Source organism: Camelus ferus, chromosome 13, assembly GCF_009834535.1.
Source record: "Camelus ferus isolate YT-003-E chromosome 13, BCGSAC_Cfer_1.0, whole genome shotgun sequence".
In the NCBI taxonomy this organism is placed as follows: Eukaryota; Metazoa; Chordata; class Mammalia; order Artiodactyla; family Camelidae; genus Camelus; species Camelus ferus.
In genome coordinates, this window is record NC_045708.1 from 28,577,662 (window position 1) to 28,600,998 (window position 23,337).

Consider the following 23,337-nt stretch of genomic DNA (forward strand, 5'->3'; position numbering starts at 1 on the left):
ACTGACTGTCCTTCAATTAAAAAAATAAGTCATATAGAGAAAAATTATCCCAGGTAGAAAGTTTGAACTGCAAGAAGAAATTAAGGGCAAATAAAGTGGAAATATATGCATAAATCTAAATAAAATTTACTATATAAAAAATAATATATATATGTATAACTGAATCACTCTGCTGTACACCAGAAACTAACACAACATTGTAAATCAACTATACTTAAAAAACTAAATTAAAAAAGTTCAGATTCTGGAGCCAACTACCTGGGATTGAATTCTGGGCACATCACTTACTAACTCTGTCACTTTAGGCAAGTTACTCAAATTCTCTGTGCCTCTGTTTCCTTAATTGTAAAATGAGGATAATAATAGTATTTTTTCATAGTATTGTTTAGTAGGATTAAATGAATTAATATACATAAAGAATTTAGAGAAGAACCTAGCACATGATGATGATGATTACTATTATTATTATTAGGAATTGCTGAGTTACAGGACAAGTGCATCTTTAATTTTATTATATATTACCCATTTTTCTCCTAAGTGATGTAGCAGTTGATACTTCCACTAACAATATATAAATTCCAGTTTTCTAAATCCCAACACATGGTACTAATTTAAAATTTCTGCCAATCTGATGGGTATGAAATTATATGAAATTATATCTCATTGTTATTTTAATTTGTACTTTGATAGTTACAGTGAAGTTAAATATCTTGTCATGGGCTTTTTGGTCGTTCCAGTTTCTTTTTCGGTGAGCTACCTCTTTATATCCTTTCTCTACTTTCCTATTAGAGTGTTTGCTTTTTTCCTTTTGACTTTGGGAACTTTGGGAGATATTAATTCCTTGATGGTTACATATGGTGAATATTGCCTGGTCTTCGTCTTGTCTTTGTGTTCCATCTTTTAAAACTTCTGCTATTAGACATGGATGGACCATACTAAGTGAAGTGAGCAAGAAAGAGAAAGAAAAATATCATATGATGTCACTCATATGTGGAATAGATATTAAAAAAGGACACTAATGGACTCATCTACAAAACAGGAACAGACTTGCAGACATAGTAAATAATCCTATGGTTACCAGGGGAAAGGGGTGGGAAGGGATAAATCTGTGAGTTTGAGATTTGCAGATGTTAACCACTAAATATAAAAATAGGTAAAAAACAAATTTCTTCTGTATAGAATGGGGAACTATATTCAACAGCTTGTAATCTTTAATGAAAAAGAATATGAAAACAAATATATGTATATATATGCATGACTGGGATAGTATGCTGTACATCAGAAATTGACACATTGTAACTGACTGTACTTAAATTTAAAAAAAAACTTGTTATCAGAGAATTAAATTTTAATGCAGTAAATCTGCTTTGCCTAAATTTTGCCTTATTGTTTGTGCTTTTTGGGTCTTATTTAAGAAATTCTTTATTCTGATACCGTAAAGACATTTTATATTTTCCTTAATCCATCCAGCATTTATTTTTGGATAAGGTTTGAAGTAAAAATCCAATCCACAAGGAAAAAAAAATGTTCCTGCGCCATTTACGGAAGAGTCCATCCTTTTCCTACTGACTTGTAATGCCCTCTCTGTTATAAACCACGTTCCCATGGAGCTAGTCTTCATTTCGGCCTCACAACACTTGCTTATTTTCCTTCTACTGGGGATGGCTCTTCTCAGGGCTACATTTCTCTCGTTCTTCATATCGCAGCTCAAATGTTATTCCCTCATATTCAGATTGTGTCTGCAGGTATGTTCGACTAGGTGACCCTCACGACTTTAAAAGGCCTGGAAGGACTGCACTGGGAAGGAAACTCTGGCCAGCTTGTTGCCAGGTTGTTGCCAGGGCGGCCGCCCGGGAGGCCGCGGAGGGGAGGAGCATCCCGAGTCCCAATGACAGATTCCGGCGGGCGCCAGCGTCGCCCAGTTGTGCGTCACCACGCGCGGTCGACCGGGGGCGGGGCCAGGACTGAGTCACGTGGCTTGGTTGCCTACGCGCTGCTGGGCCGTGGGAAGATGGCGGACGGAAAGGGAGACGCCGCCGCCGCCGCCGGGGCTGGGGCTGAGGCTCCGGCTCCCGCCGGAGCCGCAGACGGACCTGAGACTGAGTCCATGGCTCGGGGTCACAGCCCCTCATCTCCGGCGCCGGGAGCCTCGGGACTGCGACCGTGTCTGTGGCAGCTGGAGACAGAGCTGAGGGAGCAGGAGGTGTCGGAGGTCTCATCTTTGAACTACTGCCGGAGCTTCTGCCAGGTGAGGGGCGGACTGGCTGGCTGAGGGCGGCGGGGCGGGGAAGTCAGGGAAGAGGCCCCGGATCCGTTGCTGCAGCCGGGGCCGGACTGCAAGGCGCCACCTCTGTGTCTCGCCGCGCCCCCGGCCCGGGAAGGCCCAGCTCGGAAGCTCGACCGCTGGCCCCCCTTCGCCACTGCCCGACTTTGGCCACCGCCAGAGCAGGTTGCGCTGGGTCAGACTGAAAGCTCGCAGGGCGCCGGCGGCTCCCTGGAGGGGCCATGCCCTCTCGTCGTTGCCTGTCCCCTCGGCCGGGTGGTAGGAGCGCCATTGCCTCCTGAGGGATTTATTGCTCGTTCCTGCCAGATGATCCTTTTTTGAGTAGAATGCAGATCTCTAAATGGGAGAGCTTGCGTTTTCCTGAATAATTCGGAGATATATGATGGGGCCAGAGACTTATCTTCGGAGTCAACGTCTTCTGGGCCTCTAGAAGATGTGACAGTTGGCTTTGAAAGACGTCTAGGGCTTTCTGTTTAAGAATTGTGAAGCTGGTTGGTTGGTTGTTGCTGCCTCCCCCCCCCCCCCCGCCCCGACATTTAAGCTGTTCTTTCGCCTCTTCTCTATTCCTTTGAGAATTGTGCTGCCAGAAATAAGGCTTATGATCCTTGTGGTGGTTATTAGGGTCTTTGAGTAGAAGAGGATTGGGAAAGATGTGGAGTGTGGTCTCTTTTGGCAGTTCTGTGACCATTTCTGTGCCATAGTGGGTCCTAACCTATGATTATATATTTCTTGGTATGTTTAGTTTCCCTGATCACTCCGAGATTTTTCTTTATAAATTTAAAGATGTGCCATTATTATTTCTACGTCTGCTTGTTTGTTCTAATCAGGTGTTGGAGCCACCCCTTTGCTTCTCACCTGGTGCACCTTAGTGCAAAACAATCGTAGTGTGTTGGCACTTGAGCCTTAATGAGTAGTTGAGTGTTCTGAATAAATTGCGGTGTTCCAAAGTTACAATTTTGGGGGACAATTTGTTGTGTTGGTCCTGAGGAGAATCAAAAATTGACTTGATTGATTGCTCTTCTCCCTCTTCTCTGCTGAGCCAGAAGCAGTCTCTTTGAATGAATTTTGTCCTTGCTGATCTTTTCCATAACATTGTATCACTCCAGTTTTTTTTTTTTTGTGTCTACAACCTGCAACCTTTCCCTGCCCTATGAAGTGCTAAGGTGTTCTTTGCGTCTTCACTAGCAGTGAACACTTGCTACATGTATTTATTCTACAAACTTTTACTGACTTCATAGGATGGTGCCAGACAGTATAAAGTGCTGAGGAAACATGAATAAGATGGCACTTACCCTTGATGAGCATACAGTTGGGAGGGGATAGTAGAAATAACAGGATTGCCAATGCAGTTTTGGTAATGATGGGAAGGGCGACGTTGTAGAGACACTGGTGAGGGGACGCCTAATGGGAACCACTGTTAACTAGTAAAAATAAATTTAAAGGTTAACTATAGGTTGTAATATATACTTAGAAGTAACTGGGAGAGGGCACTTTAGATTGGGTGGTCTGGGAAGGCCCTGCTGCTGAAGGCTGAAGGGTTAAAAATGAGTCGGAAATTTCGGGGAGGGAGGGGGCATTCCAGTGCCCAAGGTAGAGATGAAAAGGAAAACAGTGCTTTGGGAGAAGAGGGAGCTGATTGGACCAGGATTAGTGAGGGAGGAGAACAGAACCATGGGTTTTGGGTAAGCCTTTTAAGCCTGAGTTGTCTTCCTAAGAAGGATGAAAAGAATGGTTATAACCAGTCAACTTGAAGCTTGTCAGAGGATACCTTATATATATATCCTGCTTTATGCTTAGTGCTTGCAGCTCCAATTTTATTTTGATGTCTTAGTCTTAGTGACACCTGTAGATGTGAGAGCACTGAAATATTTTAAAAAGAAAGTACATTTGTAATTTGTCTGTTTTATGAAGTTTTTTTGGCCTAAAAATTTCCCAAAACATTTTTTGCACTAATAAATGAAATAAAATGAGTACTTGTGACAGTATGTTGTAATAGAAAGCACATTGGATTGGGAGTTAGTTGGGTCCTAATTGTGACTACAACTTATTAGCTGATAACCTTGGGCAAACTGTGACCGTGAGATTATATTTTGTTTTCTGACCTTTATCTTGTAAGGCTTTATGTGAACGGTAGAACCGAAAGTTTATATTCAACTCTTCACAATATTTTTCACAATATTTTTGTCATATTTTTCTTGTAGCCCAGATACACCAGACACAGGAAAAAATGTTTAAATTTTGTGATGAGGTACGGGTATTTCACCATCCAAATTTGATTGAACAGCTTTTGGTTTCACATTTGCAAGGCAGAATAAGTTATTCATCTACTGATTGTGTCTGTGCTTGACATTGCGCTGAGTGCCGGAGATGGGAACCTGCCCTCTAGGAGCACCTAATGAATGTGTCAAGAGAGATAGTGGTATTATATTGTCATAAAGGCCTGACCTGTGCTCTCTGGGATGCTTAACTGCCACAAAAGTATTTTCATCATGTGTTTATTGTAGAGCTATTGTCTTAGAGACTTACGTTGTGCCAACTAGATCCTGCAGCAGGCTGGGACCATATTCTCTCCATCTCTTGTAGCACTTAAAAGAAATGGTTCTGCCTTTGGAATTGCACCAAGTCAAGAAATAAACTAACATATGAAAGGATAGAGAAGCTTGTTTCATTCTGGGCATGTTTTCAATTTTCAGAAGTTTGTGAAGATGATCAAAATGAAACTTCATAAGTAACAGTTACCAAGAAAATGATATTTAGATCAAATTGTATTCAGGGAAGATTTGTATTCATTGACTATGGGATATGGGTTTCGGTTTTTTTTTTTTTTTTCCTCTCCCTCAGTTCCTTTTCTAAAAACATTGTCTGCCAGACAGTGTGGATAAGATTAACTCCAGAAAACAGTCTTTCTTTGTTTTACTGAAAGATTAATGATATCCTCTCAAGTTATTGCTGTATTTTGGGAACCAAGATTTCTGAAGTTTTCCAACTGGTGGTTCCATTTGTAACACAAATTTTGAAGACTTTTTAAGTAGACTTCATTAACAAATTTGAAATTATTGGGTGAATGATTATACTTTGGGAATACCAGGCAAAGTAGTTTTATGAATAAACCTTGTTTATGAAACACTTTTAGTTCTGGACTGACGGTGACTTTGTAGATTTTTAAATGTTAAAATAGGTAAATACTGCATGTATATCAGTTCTCACTAGATTAGTGATTGTGAGTACAAAGGGTTAAGTCAGATAGGCATACTGACTTCACCATTTAAACCAACTATCTGACCTTGATGAGCTTGTTACTTTCTTTAAACCTTAGTTTTCCATTTGCAAATGTAATAATAATAGTACTTACTGTTCTCTATGTAAATACATTGTTGTGTGGACTAAATGAAACAATCTCTGTAAAAAACAAAGCCCCCAGAATTGTCTGAGTTATCCAGATTTCTTTGAATAAAAAGTCTTCACAGCCTTGCCCCCAGGTTGCTTTTCAGCTCTTACCTAGCCAATCCGATCACCCCACTCCTCCTCCTCTTACTTATCCAGGAATACTTTACTTGGAGTCCATGGAACAAAATGTGACATCACTTACTCTTGTGATTAAAATTTTGCCTTTGAATTTCCAGGTGCATTATTTTGGGAAAGATGATCTTAATTTTCATTTGATTCTTCAAGATTGAAGGCACATGTTAGGTTTTCAGTAAATATTTCCCAAGTGACTGATCTCCAAAAGGGTAGAATTACTGCTTTAACAAGATCAATGTTTTTCCCTTTCATTGTGCCGTTCTGTCCTTTTCTCTCATTTTCTGTATGGCAGATTTTCCTTCTTTAGAGTCCAGGGCAAATGTCACCTTGTCTGTGAAGCTTTCTTTGATTTTACTGGATAGATTACCTCTTAGTTGTTTGTGTTCTTTTGACACCTTGCACATAACCTATGGTTTTAACTGTTTTTCTTGTTACTGTCTTGGTTCAGGCTTCATAATGTCCTGTTGCAGCAACTCTTCACTAATCTCTCTTGCCTTCTGACTGGTCTTAACTACAATCCATTTTGATCTTCATTCTAAATTATAATCTTGTTATTCCCTTTATTCCCTAAAATTCTTCAGTGATCTTCAAAGGCAAGATAAAATTCAGACTAATTAATCTGGCATGTAAAGCCTTTTTGTGTCTGGACATGCCCAACTTCCCACTTTTTTTGGGGGGGAATCTACCTTCACCCCATTATTCATCTCTCAGTCTACCTGGTTAACCCCAGGGTCCTCCCTTCCCCATCTGCTTCTTTGTCCTTTAAGAGCTGGCTCTAATATTAAGTCTCTTAGAGCAGTTTCTGATTCCAGAAGATGGAATGAGATGATTCTTTCACTTAGAATATGTACAACAATAGCACTCTGTACATGTGCATGGTACCTGAATGTTTATTTCCATGTTTGTCTCTTGTATTGACTAGCCAAAAAGAGCTTGTTTAGTCTTTCCATATTCTTGATACCTGGCAATTAATGCAATGCTTGGCCCACAAAACCAATTTGTTGAATGAATTGTATTTTGGGAACTGAATGATACACTCAAGAGACGAGTATTTCAAAAGGAACACCTAATGTAAAACCTAGTATGTTAAGAAGCAATTTTACTATAAGAAATTACTGTAAAGAAACAGTTTGGGAGATTTTGGTCATTTCTTAGAGACATTACTTACCAACTTAGCTTACATTCATGTAATAAGATACACTTTTACATATTGGAATGTGTGGTAGTGTTGTTGGAGGGAGAAAATAGGAGGCATTATATAGTATTGAGGAAGAGTTAATGGTCTAATAGGACCATAGTTTGGAGATGTTGAGATAGGGAGGATCAGTTTTCCTAACTCCCTGAGGTTGGTGGCCATGAAGACTCTTGAGCATTACCACTTTCATTTATTTCTTTTAAAGAGTTTTTATTAAATGCATTACCTTTTCTTCTTGTGCTGCCTTCTCTTGGGAGATGTCTAAATTGAACCTAGATGGCAGGTAATTGTAATAGCAAAAGCTAACTTCTTAGTGCATATGACCAAAACATATTATAAATGTGACCTGTGAAGCAGTGGGAACTTTGGGTGCTGTCATTTACTGTGGTACCACCCAGTCTCTTGTTGCATACTATGACCCCTAGTGATTTCTGTGTCTACCTGTGGATCATGCTCTTCTGAACAGTGTTCGTATAAAATTAAAATAGAAAATACCATTTATTTCAAGCCTGCAGAGGCACTGGTTAGCTAAAATGTGCTTTGTTTTCATTCAGTTCTAGACACTTGTCACATGCTCTTCTGAACAGTGTTCGTATAAAATTAAAATAGAAAATACCATTTATTTCAAGCCTGCAGAGGCACTGGTTAGCTAAAATGTGCTTTGTTTTCATTCAGTTCTAGACACTTGTCACCTCTCCCAGAGGCCTTCCTTGACTATTTTATCTAAAACAGCACTTCCCCATCTTTTTCCAACTCCTTACCACGGCTTTATATTTATTTTCATTACTGACTACTGTCTGGTATGTCTGTCTGTATCCCCATCTGAAGTATAGGCATCACGAGGGTGTTGATTGTTTTATTTACCCAGGGCCTAGACTAGTCCCTCACGCTTAAATGGCTACTCAGTCAGTAGTTGTTGATCTTTTATCTCCTCCTTTCTGAATCCCTGACTAGACTTCTTGAGAGTAAGAAGTCTAGTCTTACCTATGTCAAAAAATAAGGACTTTTTGGTCAACCAGTTTATACTGCTTCCTAATAGGGGTGGGGTGTTACTGTTCTTTGTATGTTAATTAACTAAGAGTAGAACCTCATTTTAATTTTATTTATGCTTTCTAAGAATGTCTCCTGATTCCTTATATTCCACAAATATTTAAAGTAACAACTTTTTCAACAAGGTTTGCTTAGCCAGATTGAAGTTCTTATTTTGGATATGACTGATACCATACTGTAAAACCTGAACATCGATTTCAAGATGGTGTAAAAAAAAATAGATTCCTTAAACTTTCATTGCTGACATAAGCCAATGTAGAAACCATATGAAAAATTAGAGAGGCTGTTAAATTTGTTGAGCATCTTTTATGTATCAAGCACTTGGGTAGGTAATGGTAATTTTCCTTTTAAAGATAGAAAACTGAGGCACAGGGTAATGAGGGAACTTTCCCAGGATCACACAGCTAGTAAGCTGCAGTGAAGTCTTTGATTCCAGAGCCCATGCTGTTTTTCTTGTATCAGCATTTCCTAAACTGTGTTTTGTTCCATGAGCTATATGTATTTGTAAGCACTTCTTGAAATAAGGATTGTATGTTCAGATAAGTTGGAGTAATGCTGGGGTGACTTTTTAAAATAAAAGACACATTGGGAATCTCCTGGAGAGACATTGTGTTGTGCAGCATTAGCTAAACTTAGCATGTCTGAAACATTTAACATTTCGCCATGTTCTAAACCTTATATTAGAGTCAAAATCACATGCTTTTTTTCATTATAGTAAAGCTAATCACTATGATGAAGGGTTGATTGCCTTATGTTTCTGCACACCACTGCGTTTTGATTCTCTGGTTTCAGCCTGAATATGACTATGATATTTTGTGGGTTTTTTTTGTTTGTTTGTTTTGTTTTTTTTTTTTTTTTTTTTTGGTAGGGGGAGGTAGTTAGGTTTGTTTGTTTGTTTTTGGAAGAGGTACTGGGGATTGAACCCAGGGCCTTGTGCATGCTAAGCATACACTCTACCACTTGACCTATACTCTCCCTGACTGTGAGCTTTTTATTAAAAAATCTTCCCGCCAAAATTTTTGCAGGTTTTAAATTAAATACTGTCCCAAATGAAAAATATTTTAATGTATTGTAATTTTTTGGAAGTTGAGAATGAATTATATTTTAGACATATTTTGTGTTCAAGTTTGTTCATCTACGTTTATCTTTATTTCTGCAACGTAGTTAGCTTGGGATCTATTAATGTATTTGTCTGTTTCCCCTCACTTTTATGTTACGCCTGATTTCTCTAATGTGTTTTTTTGAAGGCCTTCCTTGTCCTTTTTTGGGAGATCTAGTAGTTTTTTGTGCTGATGTCCGATTTCATAATGTTTTTACTCCTAAGGAAATAACCTGAGTTTGTCACATTGGCCAACAACAATAATGCCTTTTAATATGGACACTTACAAGAATTATTATCAGATACAATAGAATGAATGGCCTAGCTTGGGAATTGTATTTTTATGATATATGATTGTATAAAATAGGCATATTTTAGTTTGTGATTTCCTTTTCTTTAATTTGCTTTTTCATATGTGTGTTTAAAATATATGATATTTTAAAGTAATAAAAGTACATATGTACTTTTGTTTGTTTGTGACTCCAAACTGATACATGCTCATTCTAGAAGCTTGACGATGTAATCGTCCAAGCAACTCATGAATACATTCTAATTGTGAAAAATTAGAACAGTGCAAAAGAAGAGAGAGCAAAAGATGGAAACTGTCTCACATGCCCTGTACTTCAGTACTACGTTTTCCTGGGTTAACGGTTTGGGAATGTATACTTACGGAATTTTTCTATATGGTATGTACTGGTTTTGGAAGAATAGTGTCAAGCTTATATAGTAAAACTTGCTTCTTTCACTTAATATTTTTCATGTGGAATACACACACAGTTACTATATTTTAAAAACTGCATAGTGTTCCATTGAAAACTGCATTGATTTTAAATTCTGCAAGTAACAAAACTTTCTTCAACACTCTTCATTTAAAGATTTTTTTAAACTATAAAAGCAATGCTCAAGGCAAAATATATAAAGCTACAGGAAGTTTCAAGGGAAAAGTAAAAGCCCTTTTCTGCCTTCATTCCCTCCAGTCACTCCGCAGAGGAGTTAATAGTGTCTTGTGTATTCTTAGAAACTCAAATACACATTCTTCTGCAATTTACATTTTAATTTAATATATTGAGGACAATTTTCTTTATCAATACATGTTGGACATTACCATAATTAAATAATCTGTGTTCTTTTTTTATTGTTATCACAGTGTTGCAGTGAATAACCTTAAACATTAAGCATTGGTTATTTATACCCATAGCTTAAATTTCTGGAATTGAAATTACCAAATTAAAGAGAATGTTTTTTGAAATTTTGATAGATATTGGTCTACAAAAAATTGTATATGTACTTCTACCATAAGTGTAATGAAGTCCCTGTTTCACTATATCCTTGCCAACCCTAGTGTTACTAAACTTCTTAATATCTGCCAGTCTGATAGCGGCAAGAAATTTCTATCATACTATTATATTAACTTGCACTTTAACAGCAATTGTGTATTTTTTCATGTGTATTAGTTTACTGCTTTCCCTGTGAGGTTTGTCTACTTTTTAAACATACTTCTTTTTTAAAACATTACTAGTTAAAAGTCGTAAAAATTTGATTGTGTCTCAGCATTGAATATGACTTTGTAACTTTGATTCCATGCGCTTGAGGTTCTCCAGAAGCAGAACGTACTGTGGAGAGTTCGTTGCAGCCTAACCTGAAGCCATTGGAATGTGTAATACAATTTAGTGATTGATTGTTGCTGTGTGAGATTTGTCAGTGTACTTATTTCCAACAAACATTTATTGATTGTTGCTACTTTGGGGAGATTTGGGAATCTTTGGGAAGACTAAGTCATAGCAGAATCACTGGAAAGACCTTAGTGCTTTCCATTAGTTATTTTTTTCTTATGTTGTTATCTTTGTAAGTTTTCAAATTAAGTGTCACTGAATGGATGTATTACCTTGGGCCAAATCAGTTTATCATGGATCCTCAAATTATTGCTTAAGTGAGGTGACCTTTAAGATGTGATTCTCTTCCAAAAATTTTATAATTCTATTGAGAAACATATGCTAAGGATTATTTTCTGAGTCATCTCCAGACATTTGCCTTGTGCATCCTTATTGAAATAAATGAATATTAAATGTTTTATTTATGCAGTACTGATGTATAGATTATAAGCAAACACAGATATAAAAGAGATGAGACTTTTGAAAACTAATGTAAATAAAAGTTTCAGTATTATATTTCTGCCCCTTGATGAGTTATCATTTACCCTTCTAGGGTAAATGCCTTTCCTGGTGGAGACCTGTCTGCTTATCTGAGCTGAAATTATTTGTTTACATTAGTTGTTATGCTCACTATCCTTACTTGGCTTTTTCCTTCATAGTGAAATCTTGATTTCAGTGTGTAAAGGACTTGGTAAATGAAAATGTTAAATCTAGAGCAAATGATCCCAGGAATTTCTAACATTAAATGTGGATAAACATCATGTTTGGTCAGTCATATGTTTTATTGTCCTAAGAAATGGAGAACATATGCAATAGAAAGTAGATTTGAAGTTAGGAGGTTTCACTTCAAATCTTCGTTTACTCTTGTGACCTTAAACACTCTCGTGACCTTAAACCTTGCCTTGGGTTTATATTTTTGTCTATAGAATTGAGGTTAATAGAAAGTTTACCCCCATAGGTGGCTGTGAGGATCAAATGGGATAGTATAACACTTAGCATAATTTTTGGTAGCTGCAGATAGGTACCCAGTATGCCAGTTTCTTTATTTCCTATCTTGAATATTGTTTTTAAAAAAATACTTAATGTAGCAAAGCTTTCCATTTTTCTGTCAATGTACAGCTCTTTGAAAGAAAAAGGTAAGTTTCCTAAATGCTTACAAAGCATTTGTTATTATAGTTTTAGATTCAGAGAGTCTGTGATGAGCTTTGTAGACTGGAAGTGTATTTTACAGTAAATTACATTGAAGCAATATAGATTCCTTTTGTGGTTTATAGTAGGTATAATGGATTTCACCTGTTGCAACCATCAGCTTATTCTATATGAATTTTTTTTAATTAGTTTGAACGCTGGCTTTAACTTGATTTATTGTTTGGCATTTAAATTACATGTTTTATTAAGATATGCTTATCAAAAGTGATTTGAATTTGCAACACATTGGATTTGAGTCCTTGGGAAAAAGGTGGCCATGTTTTCATAAAATTGTAGAATCTTATGTTTGGGGGAAGAACTTTGAAGGTTATCTAGCCCATTCCCTTTCCAGCTTAAAACTTGTAGGGTGGAAACTCCCTCACAGTCGAGGATGTTAGCCTAGGATCAGAGTAATTATAATACCAATATTATGGGATATTATATGATAGCTATAATATCAGTAAAGTGCTGAACTTTGACATACCTATTTACTGTCAAACAAAATTCAGGACTAGTGTTATCATTGTAATCTGATGTGAACACCCTTGTAAAAAAAATACTATCTAAGCATTTCTTTTTCAAAATTCCCACAAGTGCAGTTTGGTCAACATTATGCTGTTCTCCTTCTTTACAGGGTTTGAATGAAGCAGTGAGAACTTGGAGTCAAATCTAGTTAGTTGAATTTGTTTTAGTATACAGGTATATTCGCTGTAATCAAAGATATGTATCTGAAAAATTAAACTTCAAAAATAAGTCAGCAAATCTATTAGTGCAAATAATCAAAAGCAAATAATGAGAGGATACCTCCTGTGTGCTACTCAGTGTGCTAGGTTCTGGTTAACAGTGATGAAAGAACATGTGGTTCTTGCCCTCTGAGTTTATTATCTAATGGAAAAGATAAATATTAAGCAATTTTTCCTATTACATTCATTATTGACACAATAGAGCAGTAGTCAGTGTTTGATGATCATGTGTATTTATTCACCTTCCAACTAGTTTATCCTTGGTTAACAGGAACATAAGGAAAACAATTCCCATGTCTGACTACTGCATTATAATTTTGAGGTCTAACATAAATGGTTTTGAATAAGCAGCATTAATACTCTTTCCAGTTGGTATTGATTACAGAGAAATGATTTTCCATGCAACTTTCCTATAATCAGCTTCATTGGTGTTGGTTGCCAAGCTAAAAATTTGAAGCAAGTGTGTGATTAAGAAGGGAAGACCGTAGTAATTTAAGGAGAGCAGGAATGCCAGGAATCCATCTTGTATTGGATGAGGGCTTTTATAAGATAATTTAGGTTTGGAAATGCCAAAAAATAAGTATCCCTTGAACATTTCAGAGCCATAAAACATTTGAGCGTAGGAGATTATTACAAAGAATTAGAAAGCTTTTGTTGATGTATTTAAGGCATATGTACCAAATTGTATTTATCGGGGTTATTTGGGAATAGGTATTGGTAGTAGAATTAGATGGAACACAGATGTGATTTTCACTTCTTTATTGCATATAAAATTTTAAAATGGTAGAATTATGTGTGAATTTTACTTTTTTTGTATTTCTGTATTTTTTCAAATAAAATTTAAATAGGCAAAAAGATAGTGCTATATGTATTGATATGAAAGGATATCCAAGACCTGTTGTTTAAAGAGAAGTTAGAAAACTATAGTATCCCATTTTACAAAACAGTGTATAGAAACAGTTTTGAAAGGCAGTCACTAAAGTGTTATCATTTGTTGAATTTCAGTGAAGAATAAGTGGGACATTATCACTTTATGTTTCTTGTGTTTTTGTATGGTTGTACTCATGTTACCCTTTTAAATTAATTTTCATTTTATCAGCTTGTGCTCCAGTACTTGTCTTTGCTTCTTTCCTTTGTTAGAGCCTGTTTCCTGGCCCTCATGTTTTTGTCTTATTTTACTGCCCTGTTTTGGGTGTGGGGGAACACCCTCTAGTAGCTTCCTGAGGAGGGCTCTCTTCTCTCTTGATTGTGTTAGTTAGGCTAGGTATAGTAATCTGGGTTGAAAATCACTTTTGCTCAGAACTTTGAAGTATGTTACTTAAAAAAAAAAATCAAATATTTCTAACATACAAGTTGTAAAGAACATACTAAAATGAACACAACCTAAGAAATAAAATGATTGAAACTACCTACGTACCTTTTCACAGATACTGTCTACCTCCTGCCACCATCCTGACTTTGGTAATTAATCATTCTCCTGCATCTCTCTATTTTGTATTTTGTGTATTTAATATAATGTGTAGTATTATTTTGTGTGTTTTCCAGCTTAAATGGTATACTGTATGTATTGTTCTGAAACTTTTTGAATTCAACATAGTGTTTTCTAAGATTTATCTATTTTGGTATGTATAGCTTTGATGCACTCATTTTCACTGGTGTATAGTATTTCATTATGCAAATATATCAGAGTACATTTGTCCATTCTTTTATTGATGGATTTAGAGACATTCATATAAACTACCGGGGTGGATAGCTTTCCAGTATATCTTTATACATGGGTGTAAGGATTTCTTTAGGGTATATGCTTACAGTGGTATTGCTGGATTCTTATATAGGCCTGTCTTCAGCTATAATAAATACTGTCAAATTATTCTCCAAAGTATTTGTAGCAGTTAATGCCATTTATCAGTGTCTTAAAGTTACCATTGCCCCACATTCTTGCCCAATACTCATGTAGTCAGACAATTTAATTTTAGCCATTTTGTGGGTGGACTGTGGTATCTCATTGTGGTTTTAATTTTTTTTTTTTGTTTACTTGTGAGGAGTTGTTTATCTTTTTGGTTATATTTATTGTTATTCAAATATCCTCTTGTGAATTGCCTTTTCTTATTTCTTTCTCATTTTTCATTTGGGTTTTCTTTTTTTTTAATTTATATATTTATTTTACAGTATCATATTATTTAAGTGGAAGTATAGTTGATGTACAATATTATGTTACAGGTATACAATATAGTGATTCACAAGTTTTAAAGGTTATACTCCATTTATAGTTATTATAAAATGTGGCTTACTTTATACCCAATAGTTTGTACCTGTTAATCCTCCACCTCCATCTTGCCCCTCCTCCTTCCCTCTCCCCACTGGTAACCGGTAAGTTCCTTCTCTACATCTGTGAGTCTGTTTCTTTTCTGTTATTCACTAGTTGTGTTTTTTTAGATTCCACATGTAAGTGATATCTTACAGTATTTGTCTTTCTCTGTATGACTTATTTCACTTAGCATTATGCCCTCCAAGTCCATCCATGCTGTACACCAGAAACTACTACATTTTAAATCAACTGTACTTTAATCAAAAAGGAAACAATGATCCAACCCATTTAAAATACAGGCAGAAGAACTGAACAGACATTTCTCCAAAAGGGGAAATACAGATGGCCAGCAGGAACATGAAAAGTTGCTCAACATCACTAATATCAGGGAAATGCAGATCAAAATCACAATGAGATATCATCTCACACCTGTCGGAATGGCCATCGTCAAAAAGAACACAAATAACAAATATTGGTGAGGATGTAGAGAAAAGGGAACCCTTGTACATTGTTGGTGGGAATGTAAATTGGTGCAGCCACTATGGAAAACAATATGGAGGTTTCTCAGAAACCTAAAAATAGAACCACCGTATGGCCCAGCAATTCCATCCTGGGCAAATATCTGAGAAAAACAGAAATGTTAATTCAAAAAGATACACACACCCCACTATTAACAGCAACATTATAATTGCCAAGATATAAAGGCATCCTAAGTGCACATCAATAGATGAATGGATAAAGAAGATGTAGCATGTATATGCAGTGGAATACAACTCACCCATAAAAAAGAATATTTTGTCATTTGTGACCCTTTGTTCACTTTTTTTTTAAATTTCAAAAGCCAGAATTTTGTAACTGGCATAAACATTTCCATTGCATCGAAAACAACAAAATACCTAGAAATAAACTTAACCAAGGAGATTGATTACCTGTACTCTGAAAACTGTAAAACATTGATGAAGGAAACTGAAGACAATACAAAGAAGTGGAAAGCTATCTTGTGCTCTTGGGTTGAAAGAATCAACATTATCAAAATGGCTGTACGACCCAAAGCAAGTTACAGATCCATTGCAACCCCTGTCAAAATAATCGTGACATTTTTCACAGAACTATAACAAACAATTCCAAAATTAATGGAACCATAAAAGACCCTGAATTGCCAAAGCATTCTTTTGTAGGTCTTCTTTCTCTCTTTCTTATTTTTGTTCTCTTTTCTTATGATTTGATGACTAGAGAGTTCGTTTAGCATTTGTTGTAAAGTTGGTTTGGTGGTGCTGAATTCTTTTAGTTTTTGTTTATCTGTGAAGCTTTTGACTTCTCCATCAAATCTGAAGGAGAGCCTTGCTGGATAGAGTATTCTTGGTTGTAAGTTGTTCCCTTTCGTCACTTTAAATATATTGTGCCACTCTCTTCTGGCCTGTAGAGTTAGTGCTGAAAAAAATTAGCTGATAATCTTATGGGAGTTCCCTTGTATGTTACTTGTTGCCTTTCTCTTGCTAATTTTAATATTTTCTCCTTATCCTTCATTTTTGTCAATACTTTGTGCCTTGGTGTGTTCCTCTTTGGGTTGACCCTGTCTGGAACTCTGCTTCCTGGACCTGGGGAACTGTTTTTCCCAAGTTGGGGAAGTTTTTGGTTATCATCTCTTCAAAAATTTTCTCAGGTCCTTTCTCTTTCTGGGACCCCTGTAATGCGACTATTAGTGCATTTCATATTGTCCCAGAGTTCTCTTAAACTATCCTCATTTCTTTTCATTCTTTTTTCTTCTCTTCTGCCATAGTGATTTCCACTAATCTGTCTTCTAGCTCACTGATCCGTTCTTCAGCCTCATTTAGTCTATTCTTGGTTCCTTCTAGTGTGTTACTTATTTCAGTGATTTTATTCTTCAACTCTGGGTATTCTTTACATTTTCCATCTCTTTGCTAAAAACTTTGCTTTGTGCATCTATACTCCTGTTGAGTTCTCTGAACATCTTTGCCATCATTACTTTAAACTCTTGGATAAGTTGCCTATCTCTTCATCACTTATTTCTTCTTCTGAGGTTTTGTCTGGAAGATACTCCTTTGCCACTTCATATTGTCTGTCTTTCTATTTGTATTTTTAGGTAGATTAGTTACGTTTTCGACCTTGAAAAAGTGGTCCTCTGTAGGAGACATCCTGAGCGTCCCAGGAGTACACTCCTCTCTTGTCATCCAAGAGCCGGGGTCCAGCCGGTTCCAGTGTAGAGTCTGGCCTGTATTTGTGGATTCCTTCCACAGGTTTGGGATTGTTGTTTTCTTATTTCTGTTATCTGTCCCTGGTGGATGAGACTGGACTAGAGACTTATGCGGGTTTCCTGGCAGGAGGAGCCGGTGCCTGCCCACTGCTGGGTGAAGCTTGGTCCTGGATCTCTGGTGGGTAGGGCCCTGTCTAGAGGTGTTTGTGGCTTAGGATGTCTGCTGATGGGAGGGACTGTGTTCCCACCCAGTTTGTTGTTTGGCTTGAGGCTTCCCAGTCCTTAAGCCTACAGGCTATTTGGTCGGGCTAGGTCCTGGTGCTAGTGATCCAATCAAGGTATCAGCCTCCAGGAAAGCTCATGTAGACGAACACTCCCGGGATGTTCACCACAGCTTTTATGTCCCCTAGGTGAGCCTCAGTTGTCCCCAGGTCCTCCAAAACCAGCTGCCAAGTCTGGCCCAGGTTCCTATGAAATCACTGTCTCTGCCCTTGAACCTGGTGCATGCGAAATTCTGTATAGGCTTCCCAAAAGAATGAAGTCTGTTTCTCCCAGTCCCACGGGGCACCTGGAGTTATGCCCCACTGGTCTTCAAAACCAGATGTCCTGGGGTCTCGTCCTCCTCCCAGTGCTGGAGCAGAACCCCGGGCTGGGGAGCCTGATGTGGGGCTTAGAACTCTCACTCCTGTGGGAAGGCCTCTGTGACTTAATTGTTCTTCAGCTTGTGGGTCCCCCACCTCTGGGGGTATGGGACCTGATCATATCACAAGCACCCCCCTCCTGTTGTCCAGCTGTGATTCCCTGTTTATGTTTCCAGTTGAAGATCCTTTTTGGTAGGTTTCCAGTCTCTTTTTTGGATGGTTGTTTAGCAGTCAGTTGTGGTCGCAAGGAAAGGAGAGCTCGTGGTCCTACTACTCTGCCATCTTGACCGGAAAAACTGGGTTGTCTTTTTCTTAATAGTTTTAATGAAATTATGTATTCTAGATATGAATTATTTGTTGGTCATTACTTTAGAATTATCGTCTCATCAGTTTATCCTTTCACTTTTTATGTTATCGTTATGCATAGAAACTTTACATTTTTTTTCTGTAAAAATAAATCTGACATTTGAAAGATAAAATTTATTAAAGTTCTCTTTATGATTTTGTGGCCCATTTGTCTTTAAAAAAGCTTTATTGAGATATAATTGACATACAATAAACTGCTCATATTTGAAATGAATAATTTGATAAGCTTGGGCATACCCATGAAACCATAATCAGGATGTATATCCATCACTCCTTGAAGTTTCTTCCTACCCTATTGTATTTCCTCCTACATGTCCTATCCTCATTCAGCTGTCCTTCTATCTCTATAGATTAGATTGCAGTTTTTAGAATTCTACCTAAATAATACTACTGTCTCTTTTTGGTTTCTTTTACTCAGTATAATTATTTTGAAATTCATTTATGTTGTTATATTTACTAACAATTCCTTTTATTGATGATTATTCATTGTATGGTTATGTAATAATTTGTTCATTCACCTGTTGATAGATTTGGCTTGTTTCCAGTTTTTGTCTTATGCAGACAAAGCTGCAGCGAACATTCATGTATGGGTCTTTGTGTGAACAAATGCTTTCTCTTTCTCTTGGGTAAATATTTAGGTGAAATGGGTGGGTCACATGTCCGGTTTTTCAGAGTAATTGTATCATTTTACATTCCTACCAACAATATATGAGAGTTCTAATTTTCCACCTTCTGATAACACTTGGTGTGGCCAGTCTTTTTTTAATGGAAGTAAAGTCAGTTTACAATGTTGCATCAATTTCTTATGTACAGCATAAAGTTTCAGTCATACGTATACATACATATGTTCTTTTGCATATTCTTTTTCATTATCGCTTACTACAAGATATTGAATATAGTTCCGTGTACTAAACAGTATAAACTTGTTGATTATCTACTATATATATAGCAGTTAGTATCTGCAGATCTCAAACTCCCAATTTATCTACTGCACCCCCCTTCCCTCCTGGTAACCATAAGTTTGTTTTCTATGTCTGTGAGTCTGTTTCTGTTTTGTAAATAAGTTTATTTGTATCTTTTTTTTTTTTTTTAAAGATTCCACATATAAGTGATATATGGTACATACATGTTTTCTCTTTCTGGCTTACTTAGGATGATGATCTCTAGGTCCATCCATGTTGCAGCAAATGGCATAATTTTATTCTTTTTTATGGCTGAGTTGGCCAGTCTTTTTAATTTTAGCCATTCTAAAACTAGTGGCAGCTCATGGTGATTCTCATTTGCATTTCCCTAATGACTTACTATATTGAGTATTTTTTCATGTGCTTATTTACCAAGCGTGTATCTTCTTTGGGAAAGTATCTTTTCAACTCTTTTGCCCATTTAAAGAAATAGATAGCTTGTTTTCTTATTGTTGACTTTTGAGAGGGGTGTGTGTGTATTTCTGAACCCTAGCTCTTTACTGAATGTATTTTTTTTTTCTTTTTTAAATGTGGCTTAGACCGCAAGGGGTAGACAGATTGGGAATGGTGATTTGTATCACTTTTAAGTTATGCACATTTTGCCTCTGGTTCACTTGGGGTCTCTGGTGGGAACACCTTTGGCTGTGAAACATTCCATTGTGGTGATGTGGGCATGGGGAAAGCCTGAGGTGCTCTCCACCAGCTTAAAGAGTGCAGATCACAAAAAGATGAACTGAGGCAGAACAACATGCTGGCTGTCACACATTCTGAACAGAACTGTTGGTGAGCTCATGTGAGATCCATCAAGAACTTCAAGGAAAAACTGGGTGAGACATTAACAAGAAAGAAAAGTCCTACATTACTAAATGGGCAAAAAGGCAGCTGAGCCATGGCTTGTTGGCATGTGTTCACCTAGGCTGTGGTTTGCCTTTTTATTCTCTTAACAGTGTCTTTTGAAGAATATGAATTGTTGATTTTGGTAAGTTCAATTTATAAACTTGTTCTTTTATCAGTTATGTTTTTCATGTTATATCTGAGAAATCTACCTAACCCAAGAGCACAAAGTTTTTTCTGTGTTCTCTTCTAGAAATGTTAGTCTTTTAGGTTTTACATTTAGATCTATGATCCATTTGGAGTTAATTTTTGTGTATTGTGTGAGGGATGGGTGGAATTTTTTTTTCAAAAATATGAATATCTAAATGTTCTAGCATCATTTGTTGAAAGGAGTACTTCATCCTTGAATTAAGAAATTGCCTTTGTACCTTACTGAAAATCAATTAGCCATATGTATGTGGGTCTAGTTCTGGACTCTCTTCTGTTCCATTGGTCTATTTGCATACCCTGACGCCATTATTCACTCTTTTTAAGGCGGGGGGAGGAAGTAATTAGGTTTTTATTTATTTACTAATTTTTTTTAATGGAGGTACTGGGGATTGAACCCAGGACCTTGTGCATGCTGAGCACACACTCTACCACTGAGCTATACCCTCTTCTCACCATTATTCACTCTTGTGTTGCTTTTTCAAACAGAAAATATATTATGAACACTATATTACACATAGGGACCAGCAGAAGAATTGTGTTTGCCAGGGGCTGGAGGGAAGAGGGAATGAGGAGTCATTGTTTAATAGGTTCAGTTTCCGTTTTGCAAGATGAGATGGGTTCTGTGGATGGATATTGGTGATGGTAGCACAGCAGTATAAATAAACTTAATGCCACAGAACTGTACTCTTAAAAATGGTTAAGATGGTAAATTTTTTAATGTGTTTTTACTACAGTTTATTTTTAAGCTGTATTGCACAATGTCTGGTGCAAAATGAGTACTTAGTTCAGTTAAGTGATTAAAAAAAAAAAAGACCCAGAGAGATTAGTTGGCAAATGATGAGGGTAGAGGTTTGAATCCACAGCCAAAAGGCTTGTTATTTCACTGTCCTACACAACTGCCTCGGAATTCTAATCCATTTTCCCAGTGTAATAAATCTTGGATTTTAAAATCTCCAGATGTAAGAAGTATTGTAGATCAGTCACTTTAGTAATAGTGATATACTAAAATAGAAATGGGAGATACTGAATTTATCCTCCTCTCTTTCCCCAGTCTTACTATTGTATGCTCACCCACATCTGTTTCTTGAAAATTGCTAGTCTTAAATCTTGAGACATAAAGTTAACTTTTTTTGTATTTTTTTATATTGTGGTAATTTATGTATAATATAAAATTTGCCATATTAACCATTTTAAGTATACAGTCAGTGGCGTTAAGTATATCCCGTTGTTATGCAACCATCACCACCGTTCATCTTCAGAACGTTTTTGTCTTCCCAAACTGAATCTCTGAACCCATTAGACACTCTGGTATTGACCATTCTTTCTGTCTCTATGAATTTGACTATGACCATCATATAAGTGGAAACATACGTCTCTTTGTGATTTTCTTATTTCACATAGCATAGTGGCCTCAGGATTCATCCATTTTTGTAGCATGTGTCAAATTTCCTTTTTAAGGCTGAATAATATTCCATTGTGTTTATATACCACAGTCTGTTTATCCATTCATCTCTTGATGAATTCTTGGGTTGCTTACACCTGTTGTAAAAAATGCTACTATAAACATGGGTACAAATATCTCTTAAAGGCCCTGCTTTCGTTTGGGTATGTATCGAGTGGTGAAATGACTGGATCATATGATAATTCTATTTAATTTTTGGAGGAACCACCATACATTTTGCACAGTGGATGCACCATTTTACATTGCCACCAACAGTACACAGGGGTTCCAAATTCTCCATGTCCTTGCCAACAGTTGTTATTTTCTGTTTGTTTTTAATAATAATCATCCTGATGAGTGTGAAATGGTATCTCATTGTAATTTTGGTTTGTATTTTCTACTTACTGATGTTAAACAGCTTTTCCTGTGTTTGTTGACTATATATTTTCTTTGGAGAGATGGCTGTTCAAGTCCTTTGCCCATTATTAATTGGGTTATTTGTTTTTTTGTTGTTGAGTTTTAAGACTTATTTGTATATCCTCGATATTAATCCATTAAAAGATAGACGATTGGCAAATATTTTCTCCTGTTCTGCAGTTTATCTTTTTACCGTACCATATGGATGGTGTCCTTTGGTGTACAAAGTTTTAAATTTTTATATAGTTCAGTTTATCTGTTTTTACTTTTGTTACCTGTGCTTTTCATATCATGTCTAAGAAATCACTTTAGAGTCCAATATGCAGCCTTCCCCATTTCTTCCAAGAGTTTTAGGGTTTTAGCTCTTAGGTTTGCTCTTTCTTTCGCTCTTTCTTTTTCTTTAAATTGAAGTATAGCTGATTTACAATACTGTGTTAGTTTCAGGTGTATAGCAAAGTGATTCAGTTTTTTATGTATTTCACTGTAGGTTATTACAAGCTATTGACTATGGCCTGAGCTATATAGTAAATCTTTGTTGCTACAATCTATTACATATATAGTAGTTTGTATCTATTAATTCCATACTCCTAATTTATTCCTCCTCTCCCTCCTGTTGTCCCTTTGGTAACCATAAGTTTGTTTTCTATGTCTGTGGATCTGTTTCTGCTTTGTATATAGATTCATCTGTATTATTTTCTAGATTCCTCATATAAGTAATGTCATATATTTGTCTTTCTTTGTCTGATTGACTTTGCCTAGTATGATATTCTTTAGGTCTGTTCATGTTGTTGCAGATGGCAATAATTCATTCTTTTTTATGGCTAAGTAATATTCCTCTGTGTGTGTTTGTACATACATGTACACCACATCTTCTTAAGCCAGTTGTCTTTTGATGGGCAGTTGGGTTATTTTCATGTCTTGGGTATTGTAAATAGTGCTATGAACATTGCAGTGCATGTATCTTTTTGAATTTGAGGGGTTTTTTGTCTTTTCCAGGTATATGCCCAGGAGTGGGATTGCTGGATCATATGATAGCTCTACTTTTAGTTTTTTGAGGAACCTCTATACTATTTTCCACAATTTATATTCCTGCCAACAGTGTAGGAGGGTTCCCTTTTCTCCATACTCTCTCCAGCATTTATTATTTGTAAACTTTTTGATATGGCCATTCTCACTGGTGTGAGGTGATATCTCATTGTGGTTTTGATTT

General features: G+C 36.6%; 1 protein-coding gene across 1 annotated transcript in view; it reads left to right on the forward strand.

Moving 5' to 3' along the window:
• Positions 1–1,977: 1,977 nt before the first annotated feature.
• RLF (RLF zinc finger) overlaps positions 1,978–23,337 on the forward strand; it is a 71,801-nt gene continuing 50,441 nt past the window's right edge. Inside the window, exon 1 of the mRNA XM_006188041.2 lies at positions 1,978–2,248. Coding sequence (XP_006188103.2) covers positions 2,012–2,248 — 237 coding nt within the window. The 5' untranslated portion in view covers positions 1,978–2,011. The remainder of the gene's footprint in view (positions 2,249–23,337) is intronic.